At 40.6% G+C, this 19989-nt stretch overlaps 1 protein-coding gene across 2 annotated transcripts in view; it reads left to right on the top strand.

Moving 5' to 3' along the window:
- Positions 1-17377, top strand: part of RBL1 (RB transcriptional corepressor like 1) — a 34756-nt gene extending 17379 nt beyond the window's left edge. Inside the window, exons 11-23 of one of the 2 annotated variants that reach the window (XM_075177514.1) lie at positions 256-359; positions 513-650; positions 1772-1933; positions 2491-2623; positions 2758-2994; positions 3097-3302; positions 3949-4125; positions 6120-6212; positions 12344-12415; positions 12711-12798; positions 14336-14487; positions 14635-14799; positions 16465-17377. In XM_075177514.1, the coding sequence (XP_075033615.1) occupies positions 256-359; positions 513-650; positions 1772-1933; positions 2491-2623; positions 2758-2994; positions 3097-3302; positions 3949-4125; positions 6120-6212; positions 12344-12415; positions 12711-12798; positions 14336-14487; positions 14635-14799; positions 16465-16632 (1895 nt within the window). In that variant the 3' untranslated portion in view covers positions 16633-17377. The remainder of the gene's footprint in view (positions 1-255; positions 360-512; positions 651-1771; positions 1934-2490; positions 2624-2757; positions 2995-3096; positions 3303-3948; positions 4126-6119; positions 6213-12343; positions 12416-12710; positions 12799-14335; positions 14488-14634; positions 14800-16464) is intronic. The other variant, XM_075177516.1, reaches the window with a different exon arrangement.
- Positions 17378-19989: the final 2612 nt, after the last annotated feature.

Genomic DNA, 19989 nt, shown 5'->3' with positions numbered 1-19989 from the left:
CACGGTCAAACCACCACCAGATGCAGTTGTGTTTTCAGCATTGAGGTCTGAACAATCCCTCACTTAGTCGATAAGGTTTACCCCATATTCCTTCAGACTTAAACTTCCCAAAGCCTAGTATCTGTAAATGAATATGAAGCTGGTGGTAAGTTAGGCCAGCCTCTGTGCAACACCAATACGTTCTACATTACAATTTAAAAAAAAAAAAAAATCATCTTTACAGCTTACTACATTTCAGGTTTTTCACTTTTTTAGATTTTGCTGTTAACCGTTGGAAACTGGCAGAGATTCTGTACTATAAAGTCTTAGAATCCATAGTTGTCCAAGAAATGAGGAGACTTCATGGCAAGGATTTGACGGTAAGATGAGCAATGATTTACCTTTGCTTGAGCCATGCATGCTCTTCGAGTGAGGGGTTTGAATTTGTAGCAATGTAAATGCTTCATTTCAGTTTTGATGTGTTGTGTTTTGTTTTTTTTTTTAACATGTGCAAACTGCATTTTATGTTTTAGGCTTTACTGGAGCAAGACATATTTCACCAGTCACTGGTGGCCTGCTGTCTAGAAATTGTGCTCTTTGCTTACAGTTCTCCTCGTATCTTCCCTTGGACCGTTGAAGTTCTCAATTTGAGTCCTTTCTATTTCTACAAGGTATGTGTGGTCAGCCAGTAAGACTGTATAAAAAAAAAATATGTAGCCTCTTGTTGCATCTGGCCTAAAAAAAAAAAAATCCATTATGAATGAAGCATTTACACATATAAAATATGCCCTTTAGTTTTTGAATGCTATGGGTTAAGTTTCCTTTCATATCTCTGGCCTTTTGCCTAAGGTAGCAGTGTGTAGGAGTTTATACTTTTACACTTAAGTTCTGCAATTTTTATTCAGTTATATTTTAAAAAAAAACTACATACCAAGAATTGAAGCAAAAAAAATTATGAGCAATCATAGTGTAAGAAACAAAATGCATACTAATTTTTATCAGACATAAATGCTATAATATATCTAGTGTTAAGCTATTTTGTGCTTGCAAAACCACCAAAACAGGAAATCCTAATCATAATAGGGAAATTACTCAACCATAATTCCAACCTTTGCCGTTTTCACCGTTTTTCACACAATTAGTGCTACCATAATGTTTTTAGCAAAAAAATTATGACTCCTCATGTTTATACTTTGTGATCTTTTAGAGTTTGAGGACCATAATATGGATATTTATGTGCATTTTTAATACTATTCTCTGTTTATGTGAGCCACATTTAATACAGTTTAATATATTATAATCACTATCATAAATCTCCCATGTGATTAGTCTATAAACACTAGCATTTGTGCGCTGAGTCCAGGGAGTGATTAGATAACAAGAAGTCTAGGACACACTGGTTATTAGGACCAGAGTCCTTGACCATCGCATCAGCTTCTGTTTGTCTTAATATTCTAAATTCACTGATTGAAACCACTCGCGTCTAGATTGTGAATAGAATTAAACCTTGCAGGTGTTAGTGGCCAAGATCACTCTGAGCCCCCAGGTGGTTGCTGCTGGTAGACCATGCATGCCCCCGGCTACATGGATGCAGTCAGTGACTAATGTAAGGTTAATCTGGTGCCAGTTAAACCTTTTAAAAATTTTACTTTAAGCCATTGCATTATTGTGATTGTGTAGATTAGCTAGTAAAAAGACAACACTAGATGTAGCATATTGAACAATACAGTGAATTAATTACTCTGACTGCAAGAGGTGAAAATCCTCATTCTTTAAAATGTCTGTTCCATAGGTCATTGAAGTCTTCATCCGCTCGGAGGATGGGTTGTCACGAGATATGGTGAAACACCTTAACAGTATTGAGGAGCAGATCTTGGAGAGCCGTGCCTGGGCAAGCGATTCTGTTCTATGGGAATTACTTCAGGCATTTGAAAATGTGCCAACTTGTGAAGAAGTATGTATTCTATATATTCCCAGATTGTATGTATTATCGCAGACCACCTCAATATCTCCTGCTCAAAACGCCACTCTAGGCATTTCTTAATGAAGATGGGGCTGGCTTCAGTGTATATTACACATACAGTCATGGATGCAACTATTCCCCATCCGTGTTTTAGATTGTGATTTTGAAACGTTTTGTACAAACATATTGTATTGCACCATTTTGTTTTGTGTTTATATTCTGCTATGTATTTGAAGTGTCCATAAGATTTAAGGTGGCCAGACATGAGCAGATCCTGCAAAACAATCACTGTCCAGCTTAGCCACAAGTGGATGGGTTAGTGTCGAACATCCACATCACTTCTGGTTCACATGGGGAAGGAAGGGCTTATTGGAGATGATGGGGGCTATAGCAATCATCTTGAAACCTGATGTACAGCCATGATAGAATGTTCGGAGTTATTACAATCTGATCATTATTGGGTATCCTGATCATTTCTGGGTCACAGCAGTTTTTGGTCAGTTGTATGATATTTTGTCAGCATTGGCTAAAGGGTTTTTTTTTTCCAGGTTATAATACCAAGCAATTTTGAAACTGGCAATGAAGCTGGCTTAGGCCATCTCCCTATGATGCCGGCTTCACCTATTATTCATCCTCGCTTGAAAGAAGTTCGCACTGATCTTGGAGGCTCTTCCAAGAGAGGTAATATAAGACCACCTTCTTTGTTCTCTGATCCTGTGTCAAATGAAAGAAATCAATGCCTAACTTTAAATATAGAGCTGTGATTTTGATATATACAGTCCTGTAAACTGTAACTTTATATCATCATGACTCAGATTCCCAACCGCTGTCTCCGTTGTCTGTTCATGAACGGTATAATTCTCCTGCTGCTGGAAGTGCCAAAAGGAGACTCTTTGGAGATGATGGTCCAAAGGAGATTCCAGTAGAGAGACTCCACACCACACCCGAAATAACCAGAATAAGAATTGTTTCAAGCCAGCTACCAGAACGTATGTGTGTGTCTCCGGATAAAACTCATCTGTCTGGACAGAGGTTGACAGTACCTGTTACAGGTAAGAGCCAGACACTTACTGTACTGCATGACCTATGTTTGTAACCATAATGTAACACCGCTTACTACGTTCTTATTCATTTTACCCATTTCCCGCCCTCAGGTATTCACAATGAAAGCGTCCGGCAACCTTCAGTATCACTGAAGACCTATCCACAAACGCACAGTGAAAATGGTATTCCCATCCCCTTGACAGCACAGGCTTTGAGCAGTCCAACAAAATGGCAGCTTTGCCGAACACAAGAAGCGTGCCCCTCATCAGCAAGCAAGCCCAAGAAAACGGGGTCCCTTGCTTTGTTCTTCAGAAAGGTGCGTCCTGTACCAGTACTTTTCCTGAGGAATACTGCTACAAAGACTATGGGGGAGGATTTACAGAAATAAGTTTATTTTATTTTCAAGTGTAGAAATCGGCTAGTTATGAACACTGATAGATGGACACCTTGCTCAGTCAGTTGTATACCAAATGATTCTGCTATTTTCTTTTTTTTTTTTTTACATCTCAAGAGTCTTAAAGATGCTTATGATTTTTTTACTGTGGTTATGCTCAGTTTGGAAATATGTTACTACTATTGCATTAATGTAATGGTAATAAGAGATTTCTATGTTGAGCATAATCGCATTGAGATTATTTTTTATTTATTTTTTTAACCACTTAGGCTTCAAAAAAAACAAACAAAAACTGCTGGGTAGCTCCAGGTAAACAGTCGCTCTGTATATCTGGCACTCCTACAAGCAGTAAGTAGACAAAATGCTTGTGTTCCAACTATTCGTTCCATTGTGGATTTCTACAAATCACACATGGTGTGTGGTTTTGTGTGTTTGTTTTTTTTGTTTGTTTTTTTTAATTGCTGGAAAACCACCCACTGATTTTAAAAAGTTAGTGAAAAATTGCCATTTATATCTTCCATTATTTCCCTTATATCTAAATCATGTGATGTCTCTTTTATACACCCAGATGTACCACTTGGCCAGTGTTCGCCTAAGAGATTTATGTCTGAAACTAGACTTGTCCAATGATTTAAGGCGCAAGATTTGGACGCTCTTTGAATACTCCCTGGTTCACTGCACAGACCTGATGAAAGATAGACACCTTGACCAGCTCCTGCTTTGCGCAGTGTACATTATGGCAAAGGTAAATAGTCTCGCCTGTTTTTAGCTTATGGGAAACTTTCATTTCTTTTTGGTTTGCTTGCTTATTTGGTGTTTGTCTTGTCTGCTGTTTTGCCTACTTCAATCATGTTTACACAGGAGTTGTATTGAGGGGTTTTTTTCGCAGTTAGGAAAAGGACAGCAGTAGTCTTACTAACTTACCCACGTGAGCACACTTGGCTGAGACTAACACCTTTTCTCATGTTGCATTGTGAGGCACAATAACAGTGGGTATAGGTCCTGCCATCTGGAAGATGTACACTGTGATAAGTTATTGTATCCTCTGAAGTCCATGTCCTCAGGAATGGCACCAGCTAACCAGTTATTGTTTGGTGTCCTTAGGCAATCGTTTTAAAACACACAACCTTTTTATATATGCCATCAAATGGAGCATATTTGTGTTGTTTGTTCCCCCTTTCACTGGAATACCCAAAACTACTCCATGGTAGTAGACGTAGCATGTGTTCAGACCAATAAAAGAGAAGTTAGGGGCTTATCGGGCGATCTGGTCTACATGTGCTATAATGTAGTACATATTATTTCTATGGGAATTGAGTTTATTGCGGTCACCAAACACTTGGTTAGTGCATTGGATTCGTAATGTTTTTTTCTGGAACCTTTGGAGGAGAGGAAAGAAAAGTCATACCAGGCAGTTACTTCCTCAAGGTTTTTGTCCTTTAAACAATAAATCCTTTTCTACTACTTTTTCTTTCAAGGTGTGTTGGAGTTTTGTCTTTGCAATTTGACTGCACCTTAAGGGTAGGGCAGAGATGAAATAGTGTCACAACAGAAGCATGGCATTTGTTCACTTACTGTCGTGTGGCTTATTTCAAATCCTATCGGCCCCCTTTTTTTATTTTTTGCTGTGTGTGAAAGGAACTGAATGTGAACATCACGGGCCTGATTCATTAAGGATCTTAACTTGAGAAACTTCTAATTTCAGTCTCCTGGACAAAACCATGTTACAATGCAAGGGGTGCAAACTAGTTTTCTGTTTTGCACATAAGTTAAATACTGTCTGTTTTTTCACGTTTGTTTAAAATGGTGATCAAAATTTGCAGCTTGTATGGGCACCTGAAGAGAAGGAAGCAGGACTGACAAAAGCGTGGTAGAAGTCTGAAACTTTTTCCTCTTCCGTGCTCTATAGCAGGGTTCTCATGACCCTTGCAGGAGTGATTATCTGCAGGAATAGCTTGGCAGAGATTACCCTTTAACTGCAGTAAATACATGATCTAGTGTCTGATAAGGAGCCGACCTGTATTATATGGTCAGGAGCTGGTTTACCCCTCCCCTGCATTAAGGTGTGTAACATCACTGCCTCTTTAAAGTAATAAACCTCTTCACTGTTAAGATTCTGCTAGGCAACTAATCTGTTGGTCACTGGAGAAAGCGCTTTAATCAGTCTCATCTCTGTCCTGCACTTAACCCAGTTTCCAGCCTCACCGCTCTGCTTATTTTGGACCAGGACTTGCTGTGTAGCAGTCAGAGCACTGTGGCAGGAAACTGGGCTAAGCGCAGGACAGCCATGAAACCACAGATTAGGAACTCAGGTTCTCTACCATCAATTTGATTATACCCACAGGACTGAATATTAGCTTGAATCACTCGCCGCACACCACACATCTGCTTTTCCAGAATTAGATTACCGTCCCAATGAGCAGACAATATAGATAATTGCGTTGTAAATCAGAACTGTAGTAAATAAATCTATTATACTTACAAGACCTTATGCTACTCTCCTTTTGGTAAAATGCTGGCTCCGTATAACCTTTCGGTGGCCACCTGATAAAAGCACTGTCCACTAGCTCAATTCTGTTTCCTAAGCTCTGAATGTTTTTAAGGTCCTGCATGGCCCATTGATCTGCTTATCGGCTAAGATCTCCTTGCAATCTTTCTCCTCTCTGGCTTGTGGTGGTCTCATGTCTTAGAATTGTGGCAATTCACAACACAGCAGCACATTCATGTACTTATTTCTAGAGCGATGGAAGTTTGAATGTGGATGATGCCTTGAAAAGCTTTAAGTGCTGCTTTCACTGGTGCAGTTACATAGAAGACTATGAAATAGAAGGGGTATGTCCATGGTTTTTAACTTGTCATAACATTTTCCAGTACATGCATATGGTATTTCATATGTCAACTCTGTAATTCTTTATGTCCTCTTTCTCACTCTGTATCCCCTCGACATATTGCTTCTCTGCCCTCCCTCTCCCTGTATTGTCTCTCCATTTCCATCTCATGTCTGATCATTGATAGAACTATCTAAACTGTAAATTGCCTTATGTATTTCACATGAAGATTGTCTTGAAATTTGCATCCAATTCAAAGTTCTTATATCTAAGAATCTGCTGCTATCAAACACCTTTTTAAGTGTTTCAAGATGAGAAAAGGGAATGTAGACACACGGTAGCTCTTCAGCTTCTATTCCAGAATCTATAAATGGACACTTGGTTTTGCAAAGACAATTGTAGACATTCAGATCATTCTTTCACATATATTTATAAAACCTGTTTTACATTGTTTCACAACACAAACTTGATGAATCAATTTGCTAAAATTATTACTTATTGTAACCTTCAGAAATATATGTAAAAATAGGATATGTGTTCTTCTGTAAAAATCCGTTTCTCTTCGTCCATTGGGGGGACATTAGGGTATAGAGTAGGGAAATTGGGCACTTTTAGAAACTTGTTAACTAGTCCTAGCTCCTCGTCTATATACCCCCCTTCCTATGTAGCCTTATTTTTATGTTTAACCAGGCCCCACAGAAAAGGAGACAATTTAGAGAGAAAACAACATCTTCCCATACAAAATCACGTCGCACAAAGGAGAAACCACGAAAGGGGAACTTTCAGAAGAAACTGTGCAAAGCACCTTTCTCCCCAAACTTGTATCCCCTGATTCAAACACATGAAACATGTTAGCGGAGGACCAGGTGGCCACCCGCCACAGCTGCTGAGTCGAGGTACCATGCTGTGCTGCACAGGAAGCGCTCACCGGCCCTGTGGAGTGAGCCTTAAGATTATCTGGAACAGGCTGCCCAGCCCCAATATAAACCTGACGGATTGCAGCTGTTATCTTCTGAGCAATAGTCGCCTTAGAGGCTGGCCAGTCTTTCTTGTGTGCATCGCAGAGGACCAAAAGATCCTCAGTCTTGCGCGCATCTTGAGTCCTACTCTCATGCATACGCATACCTCAGGTCACATCCAGAGAATGAAGGGAAAGCTCCGAAGACAGACATTTCTGATTCGGAAAGATCCTCAGAAGATGAGGGCGAGGTTTTAGAGGATTCTGATTCCGCACAGATTACGGACCCAGAGGAATCTTCCAGATATCAAGGGATTGATGACCTGGTAGTAGTGCGGCAGGCAGTTGACCTTCTAGACCTAGAGGAGACTAGAACTACAGATGGGAGACTCTTTGAAAAGGTCAGCAAATGGGCAATCTGTTTTCCTCCCATCAGTGGAGTTGAAAGAGATTGCAGAAGCATCCTGGAAAAAACCTGATTGCAGGTTTGTTATTCCAGGAAGGTACCTTGCTCTATACCCATTGCAGGAGGATGATCTAAACCGTTGGGAACAGGTCCGAAGGGTTGATACTCCAGTGGCACGCTTAGCTTGCCACACCCCACACCCTGTTCCAGGGACCACCTTCATGCAGGACTCCACTGAACGTAAGTTAGAGGCTTTCTTAAAGGCCATCTACAGTGCAGCAGGTACTTCCTTTTAGACCCATGTTTTTTTTATCAGCATGGGTTGCCAGGGCTATGGAAACATGGACTGACCAGTTAGCAACAAGTCTGCAGGATTCAGACTTCCCCTTGCCCTTCACCACAAGGAGGCTTCAGGATACGTATACGAAGCTGCCCAAAACGTAGCTTCCATTTCCTCATCGGTTTCCGCAACGGCAGTTGCGACCAAGAGGACCCTATGACTGTAGTTCTGGGATGCAGACACCTAATCTAAGAAATATTTGGAGTCTCTCCCTTATTCAAGTGGAGTGTTGCTTGGGCCTGAATTTGGACAGCATAATTTCCCAGGCCACAGGAGGCAAAAGTACCTTCCTACCAGTCAATGTCCCAAAGCCTAGGACACCCAGGTTTGGCTCATATAGACAGCCCTTCAGGGGGGTGCATTTGGTCGGGGACAGACATACAGGTCCAGACCATCTGGCACCAGAGGACACTCGCACCAAGGTAGGACTACCTCGTCCACGAATCGTCCCTCTTTCAAGCATCCGGATAAACTGGCAGCTTGATGTCCAACACACCCTCCCCCCCCCCCCCTTTTCGCGGCGGTGGAAGTGGGGGTCAATGCTCTGTGTTGCCTCTCTTTGCACAGAAGTTATCCGTGAAGAATCCCTCAGGTCGGTTATCAACGGGCTGGAAGCAAACCAGTTCATGGCGTCGAGAGACATCAAAGATGCCTACCTCCACGTTCTGATCTGGAAGCCACATCAGGCTCTTAGATTTAAAGTGGAACCTTCTCGCTACTAATTAACAGCTCTCCCATTCGGCCTTGCTACAGCACCATGGGTGTTTACAAAAATAATGGTGGTGATGGCGGCTTATCTTCATTCCAGAGGCGTGCAAATAGTGCCCTACCCGGACTATCTACTAATCAAGGCTGCCTCGGCTCACCTGCTCGACCAGCATCTACAGCTCATCAGGATCCTGGAGATGAATGGGTGGCTCCTAAATCGGTCCAAATCCCAGTTAACCCCTTGTCAGAGAATTATTTTTCTGGGACTTACAATGGATACCAACAATCAGAAGTCATTCCTTCCAGAGGACAAAGTACGATCCGTGCAAGACTCTGCGATTCGAGTTTTGTTCTGCCGCAGACCGTCAGTCTTCTTATGCATGCGTTTACTAGGAAAGATGGTGTCGACCTTTGAGACTCTCCCTTAAGGTCGAATTCACTGTCGTTGCCTCCAATGGGACCTCTTAATAAAGTGGTCAGGATCCCATGAGAACTTAGAATGCCAATTGATTCGCTTGTCACCAGAGGCAGGACAATCCCTCAGATGGTGGATAGCCAGGGACAATTTGCTAGTCGGAAGGTCCTTTGCTCCATGGTCTTGATCTTCGTATCCACAGACGCCAGCCTTCGGGGATTGAGGGCTGTGACCCTTCATTTGAGACTTTAGGGGCTCTGGTCTGCTCAGGAGACCTCTCACCCTCAACATACTGGAACTGACAGCCATGTTAAAGGCCATACAGGGTGCCCAGTCCATCCTGCAGGGCCAACAGGTCCGTCTGCAGTCCGACAATGCCACAGCAGTGTCGTACTTCAACAGACGGGGGCATCAGGAGTGCCAGAGCAATGGAGGTGGCAACTCAGATCTTGACCTGGGCCGAGAACCACATTCCCTCCATCTCTGCTTCGGAGAGTCAAGCAGCGCGGACTGTTAGTCATACTGGTGGCTCCAGCATGGCCGTGGAGAGTCTGGTATCCAGAAATACTGTTGATGGCAGTACATCCAGATCTTCGGTTACCTCTTCGAGAAGACCTTCTTCTACAGGGACCATTCCAACATCAGGACATTTACCGCGGCTGAATTTAACGGCATGGCTGTTGAAGCCACCCTTTGGGGGTTCAGAGGGCTCTCTTCACAAGTAGTGGACACCCTCTTTAGGGCTAGAAAACCAGTCTCTGCTCATATTTACCACTGCATCTGGCTTACCTACATTAGATGGTGTGAGAGCCGGACCTTCCACACGGCTTTGTTCCGCCTCTCAAGGCTTCTTGCCTTTCTCTTGGATGGGGGCCTTCATCTGGGGTCCTTTTTAAAAGTGCAGATTTCGGCTCTTTCAGTGTTTTTTCACTATCACCTGGCAGACATACCGGACGTCAGGACCTTTCTACAGGGAGTCCTGCATATTCAACCTCCGTATGTTACGCCCACGGCACTCTGGGATCTTAATCTGGTCCTTCATATGCTTCAAGGACCTCCCTTTGAACCGTTACAGACTGCAGAGTTCTTAACATGGAAAATTGCCTTTCTACCAGCCATTGCGTCAGCTGGTAGAGTTTTCGAACTGGCGGCTCTCATGTTGCGAACCATATCTTGTGTTTCACAATGGTAGGGCGGTTCTTAGAACGGTTCCTACTTTCCTGCCAAAAGTAGTTTCTGGTTTTCATGTTAACCAAGAAATAGTGGTTCCGGTGTTCACAGAGGGACCACAATCCCCTGGAACAGGCTCTATGGAATTTCTGGATGTGGTCAGAGCTCTCTGAATCTATGTCCATAGGACATCAAAGATTCTCCGCACGGGTTCTCTATATTTTTTGACGTCTCAAAACGAGGATGGCCGGCCTCCAAGCAATCTATTGCTAGATGGCTTAAGTGGACTATTAAGCAGGCTTATATCAATGCTAACCAAACTGTGCCAGATTGTATTGTTGCCCATTCTACCTGTTCGACGGGCGCGTCTTGGGCTGCGCGAAATGGGGCCTCAGCAGACCAGTTATGCAGAGCAGCTACTTGGTCTTCGGTCCATACCTTTACAAAATTTTACCGATTCAATGTCTTTGTGTCAGCAGTTTTGGCCGTAGTGCTCTACGTGCCGGGCTGTCAGAGTGGTCCCTCCCTTAAGGGGGCTGCTTTAGAAAGTCCCCATGGTAGCAGTGTCCCCCATATAGAATGAAAGAGAAAAGAGGATTTTTATACTCCCGATAAATCCGTTTCTCTGATTCCATCTGGGGGACACTGCATTCCCTCCCTTCTGCTGTTTGGTCTTTGGTTGGTTGACTCCCCTTCCTTGGGGCTTTATACTTAAACTGAAGAGGTTACAGGGGGGTTGCAGAAGGGAGGGGTTTTTCAGTAGGATACATTAACAAAGTTAAGTGCCAAACTCCACTCCCCTCACACATCCCCATGGTAGCAGTGTCCCCCAGATGAAATCAGAGAAACGGATTTATCGTGAGTATAAAAATCCTCTTCTCCCTAACCTGTACCCCAATGTCTCTGGCAGCACCCAGTTGAACATTTGAGAAAGTAATTACCGGATAAACCTTGACAGAAAAACCTTTGCTCCGCTAAATTCTAAATGCAAAAATCTAATCTTATTAGCCATTTCGCACAGAGACTCATGTGTCCTAAATTAAGTCTTAAGAGCCAGACGTTTGATTTGACAAGCTGACCAGGCCGGGAATATTTTTTTGCTTTGTTTTCTTCTTTTTATTTTTTTTATTTTTTTTGGAACATACGGTGCATATTGGTACCATAGTTGATAATCTGGTTTTATGGACTTTTTTCTATATGAAAACAGGTTAAGAAACAACTTTTCCATTTCCTTCCCTTAGCAAATAACACAATTAAGCATACAGAATTTACCTCCTATTTTACTATAACTTATAATGATTAAAGGAATATCAAATATTTGTGTACTACTTTAGATGTATGAATCATAAGAACCCAATTCTCTTCTTCCTGATGGTTCTATCCGTGGTATTTACCTTCTGTATGCTCTTAACTCACCAGTGTTATGGACTGTGACTAGGAGAGTGCTATGAGAGCTGCAAGGATGTATAATTAATAGTTGTAGCTCTTTGGGAAAATTAAATGTTTCGGTAGTACACTTCTAAAGTGGATATCTCTGATATTAGTGATCATTTATTTATGATGGCCTTCAGTACTTTGTATGCCTAATTTTATATTGCATGCTTTTGTTGTAATTTTTGACCAAAAATCGCTGCCACTTTGCATGACATCTATAAAAAAAAAAAAAAAAAATGTATTTCCGGTAGTAATAAATTCAGATTTTCTGTATTTGTTTTTTATGTATAGTGTTACGCAATCTACTCTTAAAAGCTGCAAACATGATATTTCATAGTGTAAAAAAGTCAGTGCTTTTCATTTGCTTAATGATGAGCTTGTGCTAGGCGAAAAGTCAGATAATCTGTCCTAGTTGCTGACTAGAACTATGAACATCCAATCTATATACCTCACTGTGTAAGACTAAGAAACATTTCTTTCACCATGTCATTAATGTAAATGTTTCAAACTGAATCAAATATTCCTGACCAAAGCTTGCCATTCGACTGCAATGTTTAATTCTGAATATTTGGAAACGATTCCCTTTGTAAACACTATTTTGCTAGGGGAATCTACATTCACAAATGCTGTGTAGATATTTTTAATGGGTGTGCTTCAATCTAAAATAATATATAGATTTTTTTTTTATTTTTTGTCCTTCTTAGATCACAAAAGAAGAGCAGCTATTTCAGGACATCATGAAATGTTACAGAAATCAACCCCAAGCACACAGCCATGTAAGTAAAATTACGATCTTCCATGATTTAGGTCACACTTATAGAGAAGTTGTCTGGTGTTCAGCTTCACATTCACTTGTACACTTACTTTAGATAAGACCATAGCTAATTATTCATTCAAAACGTTGGTATAGATGAGAAGAAAAGTTACTGCAGATGTCTAAATCCTTCATACATAATTGTATTACTGTTCTGTCCAAGGATACCTCTGAATATAAGTTTAATGTTAAATCAGGGTAGACTCATAACAAAAATAGTGGTAATTACATGTGACTTTTTATTTTTATTTTGTCAGGTGTATAGAAGTGTGTTATTAAAAAGGGTGCCTCTAGTGCAGGAAGATGGTGTTGGAGCCAGCCAAGATGTGGAAATGGTAGATTGTGGTAAGAAAAGGGTCATGAAAATAATGCTTTTGTTTGTTGGGTGGAGATAACCGCTTATATGTTGTTGGGATTTATTTTTATTTTTTTTGTGAACGTAGCTTTTGTATTTTATAGTCTTTTACCCTGTTTCGTTCTTTAAATGGATCTTTAGAATTCTCATTACTAGAAGACCACCATAATTGTTTGCATGGTACCATTGCATGCATCCATTGGGGTCATGGAGTGGGGAATCTGATGTAGAACAATCTGATGTCTTTCTTCTTTTTCCTTGCAATGTGTGTCCAAGTTCCACTGTTGCCACTAAATTCATTGATGGTTTTTTATTTTTTTTACATTTTAAGCTGTCACCAAGGGCCAACAACTTCCTTCATTCCACCATTGTAAAGCTTTATCTTTTCTCAATATTGTAATTTTGTGTTTTTGCCTTTCTTACCGATATGTTGCTACTGGCAAGAAAAATGGTTGAGTACTTTAACAATCACTCTGACATATGAGTACATTATATAATATATATATTGTGACAGAATGAACCTCCTATGCCAGCTTGTCGTTGTGCTGGGGACCGTCTGGGCTTGCCTTGCCACCGTCTTATCCCAACTGCGTCACTCTAAACGCAGTAGGAGAGGCTTTGCTGCCACCAGTAGTATTTTTTTAATTTTTTTTCAATGGCACCTAGAACCACTTCTTCTGGGTAACTCTCGCTGCTTCCCCCTTTGCTGGGCACCTTGGCTGACCTATTCCTTTAGATCAGGGTTGCTGTGGATGGTTTCCCCTGGCCTATCAAACTGGCCAAAGCTGTAGGGTAGCGGGCAGAGTAGTGTTATTAGATGTTGGGTCCCAACCTAAGAACAGCCAGATAACGTATTAAATTTTTCTAATCTATAGTTCACAGGAATTACAGCAGGTGTCAAAGCAGGATCTTGAAGCAATGATATTTATTGGCTCAAGAAGTTCTTGGAAGGACATTTATACACTAGTTTGAGGTACTAGTGATCATTCAGAAGTTACAGATGGAAAATACATAACATGGTCAAACAGGGCTTTGTTTATACAGTTTCTGACACATGTTAGTGGGGTAACAAAGCCCCCTTATTAGCTGGCACCACAATGTCTGAGATAATACAATATTTACCATCCGGATGTAATATATTCTCTAATCTTGGATTAAACAAAATTCACGCCAATCTATGGTTTCCTAAATTACATGCTATTAGTTTCTTATCTCTAAGACACAGGATGAAAAACTACACAGAATAGAAAGGAGGTAACCCCCTGCTATGCATTCAGACTAAAGAGATACAGATGAAAAGAGCATGGGGTTTACCTGCCTTCAGAAATTACAAAAACAAATTTCCTCTAACATGGCATACAGCCTCAAACAAATACATTTCCAATACAAAAATCAGTATGTTTGGCGCACTGTGCTACTAAATAAATTTATACAAAGCTACAGTAAATATCTGTGTTCTTGTTCCAGTACTAAAAGTAACATTCTGTCATGTCTTATATTGCACTTTGTGTATTTTGACTTTTTCAGACTCCAATGACTCTCGTCCCGACCCGACACCCACTGCTGGTGCCAGTGATGAAGTGGAGAGAGGAGACTTGATTACATTTTATAACAACGTCTATGTGGAACAAGTGAAATTATTTGCACTTAAATATGCAGTCAGCACTACTGAACATCTGGTATGAGCTCAGTTATAAGATTAAAACTTAATTTTGTGTGGATGAATCCCTAATATAAAAAAAAATATAGAGCCAAGAGTGTGTGAGAATTTGGGTGCTCCTCTTTTCTGTTAGATCTGTGTCTAATGTAATAAATCTCACTTTTAGGTTGCAGCTCCTCCTCTGTCTCCGTTCCCCAGCATCAAACAACAAGTGGTCTCTCCCCGGCGTGTGTCCCAGCAGCATTCCATCTATGTGTCTCCGCACAAGAACACAAATTGTCTCACTCCCCGCACTGCACTTCTATACAAGTTCAATGGAAGTCCTTCTAAAGTAAGTTTCATGCACTTTGTAAGATTAGCTTATAGTTAGAATAGATTGAAAAGCCAGACTAATGTATGTGAATGGTAATGCTAACCATATGTATATTTCTTGTTGAAATATACTCTCTTAGTAAGTTTTTTTTGTTTTTGCTTGATTAAATATGTGGAGAAAGATAAATGTTAGAAACGTGTTTCTTATGAGTGGCTATTGCTATGTTGCTTAATTTGCTGAGGCAAAATAACATCCATATACACAACTCTGCAATGACCATAGAATATGCAACTATAATCTCCATTACAAAGCAATAACTTATAAATAAAGTATATTTACCACTTCAGCAAATGGTTGGTTGCCTTTAACCCCTGGGAGGCAGGGCACTGGAAAACTAGGTGAATAAAATGTAAGAACAGTGCCAGAACTGGTTCCTTCCGTCCGTCTTTTTTTCTTTTCTTTTTTCACTGTATGTTTTAGACGGTTTGGCACCTGCTGTTGAATTGGTTTGCCGGAACTATGCTGTTTTGATTTATTATTATTTATTATATACGTATTTTTTTTAGTATTGATTACTTTTTTTGGGGAGTTCTTTTGTTACACCAGGTTTTCTTTTTACACTGGAAAATGTTTCCTCAGGTCTTTTTCTAGTGCCAGGCTTGCGACTTAATATTATACAATTGAAGTTTAGCAGGTGGATACTTGGGTCAGTTTGGGTCTGTGGCACCTCTCCGTCCAGAGGCAGAAGCTCTTGGGAGCGGGGGTGGTTTCACCAATGGTACGCACTGCAACGTGTTCCAGAATGGGAAGGATCTCATTTGCATTTCAAGATGGAAGCCTGTGGGAGGCCAAAATTCTAGGGGACTTCATCTGGAGACTTCTGCTGAAAGTGTGCAGGAGCAATAAAGCTCTGCACATACGATGCAGCTGCCCAATAATAGAAGTGCTGTTATTACAGCAGCTGCTATGTTGTCTGTTTGGCTTAGGTTTGCAGTAGCTTGTGCCCCAGTCTGTCTACCAGGGCTCCAGCCTCCAGATTGCTTTCAGCCTATCACAACAGCCTGGAAATACACCACTCATTTGGGTCAGTCTCCCCAGTGCGGTACCTGGCCGACTAGGACAGTATCTTGCACACCCAGGAATTTTATTTTCTTACAGAAGTGTGTTCTCTGCCTGCTAGCTAGCCTTGCAGATGCCAAGTATAGCTTATACTCTCTCTAATAGGTGGCAGGGCAGTCTTGAGATGGCTTTTTCTCCTTTCTGGATGATTCCCAGGAATAAATGTGGAAGAAGTGGGGCCCTAAGCCTCCCAACCCTGGTGTGTAGTTTTGTCTGTCAAATGGCAAACTAAATTACTTGCAGGCCAATCAGGTCCCCTTTGCAATCCCAATTGGCCAGAGTAACTTGGGACATTTCCGTTTTGGAACCTGCATGGGCTAGATTACGTAATTAGTCTGTTACAGACCAATTGAGATGGTTTGAGGACTGACAGATCCACCTTTACACCTACTAGTGCTTTGAAACCACTTTTCCTATGGAGATTTGTAATTGTGGGAATCTTTTCTAGTTTTGAGACTACCAACATTTCTAGTTCTGGTCTGTCTGTTTGTTGTTAGTAGGGTTAAATCTTTAAAGCCCTTACTCTCCCTATTCATTATGGCTTTTTATTTGTTTTCCTTTTAGAGCCTGATGGACATAAACAGCATGATTAAACAAGAACAGAGGAGCAGAAAACGTGCAATAACCATAGACAGTGACTCTGAATCACCAGCTAAGCGGTTATGCCAGGAGAATGACGATGCTCTTCTAAAACGCCTGCAGGATGTTGTGAGCGAGAGGGCAAACCACTAGGTGCTATCATACTTTCTGTATGCATCTGAAACACAATATACTACACTGTTCAAAGGCTTAGTGTTATATTGCGGTGTTATGTAAAATATGTGCAATTTGACAGCATTTACACATCTTTTCTCAGTGTCCTATGCCTACATTGTAATGATTTCTCTCATTAGAACTCTAAGTTTTTATGTAACCAGTTTTAGATGGTTTTTTGACATATTCTGGTGTAATGATGAATAGAATGTCTTTTCTTAAACTAGCCATGATGCAGTTATCTAACTGGGTTTAGACATGCCATGCAGTGAGATTTGCCTCATATCCTTCTGCAAGTTCTATTTATATTATAGATTGTGCCAATATGAAGCATGACTAATACTCATAGGTAGCACATGCATATTGCTGGTTCTAAGATTAAGGTTTTTCTACAGCACCAACTTTGTCCATTTTATACACACAGCATTATTTTCAATTTTCTTTTATTTTAAGTTTTAGAAATCTTAAATATTTCCTTTCTGGCAGGCTCCTCTTATTGTGCATATTAAGCAACCTAATGTTGTGTAGCATCTACACATTTTACGTATTTTTTTGTACGGACAAGCTTTTTAGGAGTTGTATATAATTACTTCATTTACATGAATGGCTTCTTGGTAAGACTCTTATATGGAGTGGTATCTGAGACTCCTGTAGGTCTCTGGGGTTCTTGTGTAATTTGTACACATTTGTATATATGTACAATAAACATTATCCTGCTTTCTCATTTCATGTCTACTGTCCTTTTTACGACTTTGTTTTGAATATAATGTGGGGTAGGATACCCACTTATTTCGTATCTAATCAAACGGAACACATCCAATCTATAGTTGTAGTTTAAAAAAAAAAAAAGCTTTGCCATAATTGGGTAAACTAGTAGGTATAGTAATCAAGTTACAAGTTAGAGATGTTTTAATATGGTCATTCATGGCCACTGTAATGCAGGGCATGACCATACCTACTCTACAGCAGTGGTGGGCAGCAGGCAGCCCAGAGAGCCTTCACCTGCGGCCCGTGGCCAGCTGCTCTCAATCTGACATATTCTCTGAATTGTTATAAAGCAGGAAATGAATGGCTTCTGCATCATGTGAACTCCTGCACGCAGCACAACCATAGGAGCAGGAGTTAATGCATAATGCATCATGTGCTCTCCCTCTGCAGGCTCCAGCTGTGCAATAAAATGTGAGGGAGCATGTGGGGCAATTTTGTAACATATGTCGCATCTTGGGATTAGTGATATGGGAATGCCAAAGTTGTTTTGGAACTCTATATATATATATATATATATATATATATATATATTATCGCTGCTCTAAGGTGTTTTTTTGAGTTGCATGCTTTAAACAGTGAATCTACAAGGTAGACATCTAATATTGGATATGACACCAGAGGGAGAACAGATAACCTTGCTTTAATATGACCCCTAGCCTACTACACAGGATATTCTATGCATATCTAGTACATGCTTTGACCTCCATACTTTTTGTCTAGACTAAGAAATTATTATAACTGTTTTAAACCAAACAGAAAAAAAACCCAGTAGGATAGTCCACATTTTCTGGTACATCTCTTACATGATGGATTGAGGGAAATGTATACATCTTATTCATACGCACATAACACTCACCGCTGGACCATTTGTCATCACAGATGGTGACGTTTTTACTCTGGAGAACACACTATATAGAATATTATGGTTTCAAATCATGCACCAATATTCTTTCTGGAAAAGCAAATTAACAGAGCACTAGAACTTTCCAATACAAATCCTAAATTCAGAATTCCCTATTACTTCAAGAATGGCAACATCTTTAAGCCAAAGCAGGCCTTTAAATCTACTTTCTTACAAAATCTTTTCATACAATAAAATCAAATGTGAACAGAAAGGGGGAATCTGACAGTGATATAACAGCTTGCATAGACTAAATTGTATTACTCCAGAAATAATTACTTTGAGGTGATCTTTCTAGTGAAAATGGTACAAAATTAGAAAAAGTGAAAACTAACTCTATTTTAAAGGTTCCCATTAGTCACAACTGCTGAAGGACTCCGTGAGCTATTTAATGATTATTTGAAAAACATATAGCTAGACAATTTAAGAGAGTGTACCAAATATATGAAAGACAGAATGCCAGGACCGATGGTAAGGCATTATAGAACCCCATGGCAAGTTGTGCTTACTTTGCCTACAGTCTGTCACTGGCGATTTGGCCACCAGCTACATTTGTGCCCCTAGTTGTTTGTGGCAATTTCTTAAAATTCATGCAAAATTACCTCCAGGGCTTTGGCCTCAGTGGTCAATTGGCAGCTCAAAGCCAAAATTGGCTCTAGGAGGCGGAAATCAAGAGCCTGGGGCCACAGTCCCGCTGCTGCAGCTCTGAGTTCACTGTAGCCATATAAGGCTGCCACTTTCCAGTACCAAGTGCAGAAAACAGGAGGCATTGTTAGAATAGCTCACAGCAACTCCAGAGGGCTCTAAGGAATACATTAGATGTTTAGACCCCAACCAAACTTACATGTACTTTATGCACCATTAAGAACAAATAATTTGCCCCCTACAAGTATACATACCTGTGATCATTTTTTTCTTCTCCCTCTCATTGGTGGAGAGTTTTCTCTCCATTGCAGCTGGGTGAGGTGACTATATGCTGCTTCTGTGAAGAGACTATGCTTAAAGAATCATTTCTTGGTATTACACCCCTGACAGACTTTAAAATGTTCACAACATCTAGCCCGAACTGTTGGTGAGACTGTGGTCACAGGGGAACAAAGTATCATATCTGGTCCACTTACCCATGAATTGATCCCTTTTGGAACACTCCATCATCCAGTCAATGTTAGACCAACATATACCCTTCCTACTCTCCCAAAACAGAAAAAAAAAATTCCTAGGTGATTCTATAACCTAAATTATATCTGCATCCTTAAATGTCACAAGTCTGCTGCTTATATTAAGAGGGTGCCACACCTCACAATAGAAAACCACACTAAACTAAACAGAGGAAGTGATAAGTAACAGAGGTAAAATAAATAAAAAAATAGGTAGTTGAATGAGTATGGCAGAATTAATCCACAAAGGGTCTCCCTGTTTAATGTTACAAAAAACGAATTTATTACAATCGCATAAAATAAACAATGAAACCTCATTACAAAAATGATATAAACATGAGGATAAAAGTGCATTAAATGGGCAGCATGGTGGCTAAGTGGTTAGCAATTCTGCCTCACAGTACTGGGGTCATGAGTTAAATTCTCGTCCTGGCCTTATCTGTGTGGCGTTGGTATGTTCACCCCGTGTTTGCGTGGGTTTCCTCCAGGTGCTCCGGTTTCCTCCCACAC

The sequence above is a fragment of the Mixophyes fleayi genome, chromosome 6, assembly GCF_038048845.1.
Source record: "Mixophyes fleayi isolate aMixFle1 chromosome 6, aMixFle1.hap1, whole genome shotgun sequence".
NCBI classification, from domain to species: Eukaryota; Metazoa; Chordata; class Amphibia; order Anura; family Limnodynastidae; genus Mixophyes; species Mixophyes fleayi.
This window is presented reverse-complemented; position numbering and strand designations above follow the sequence as displayed.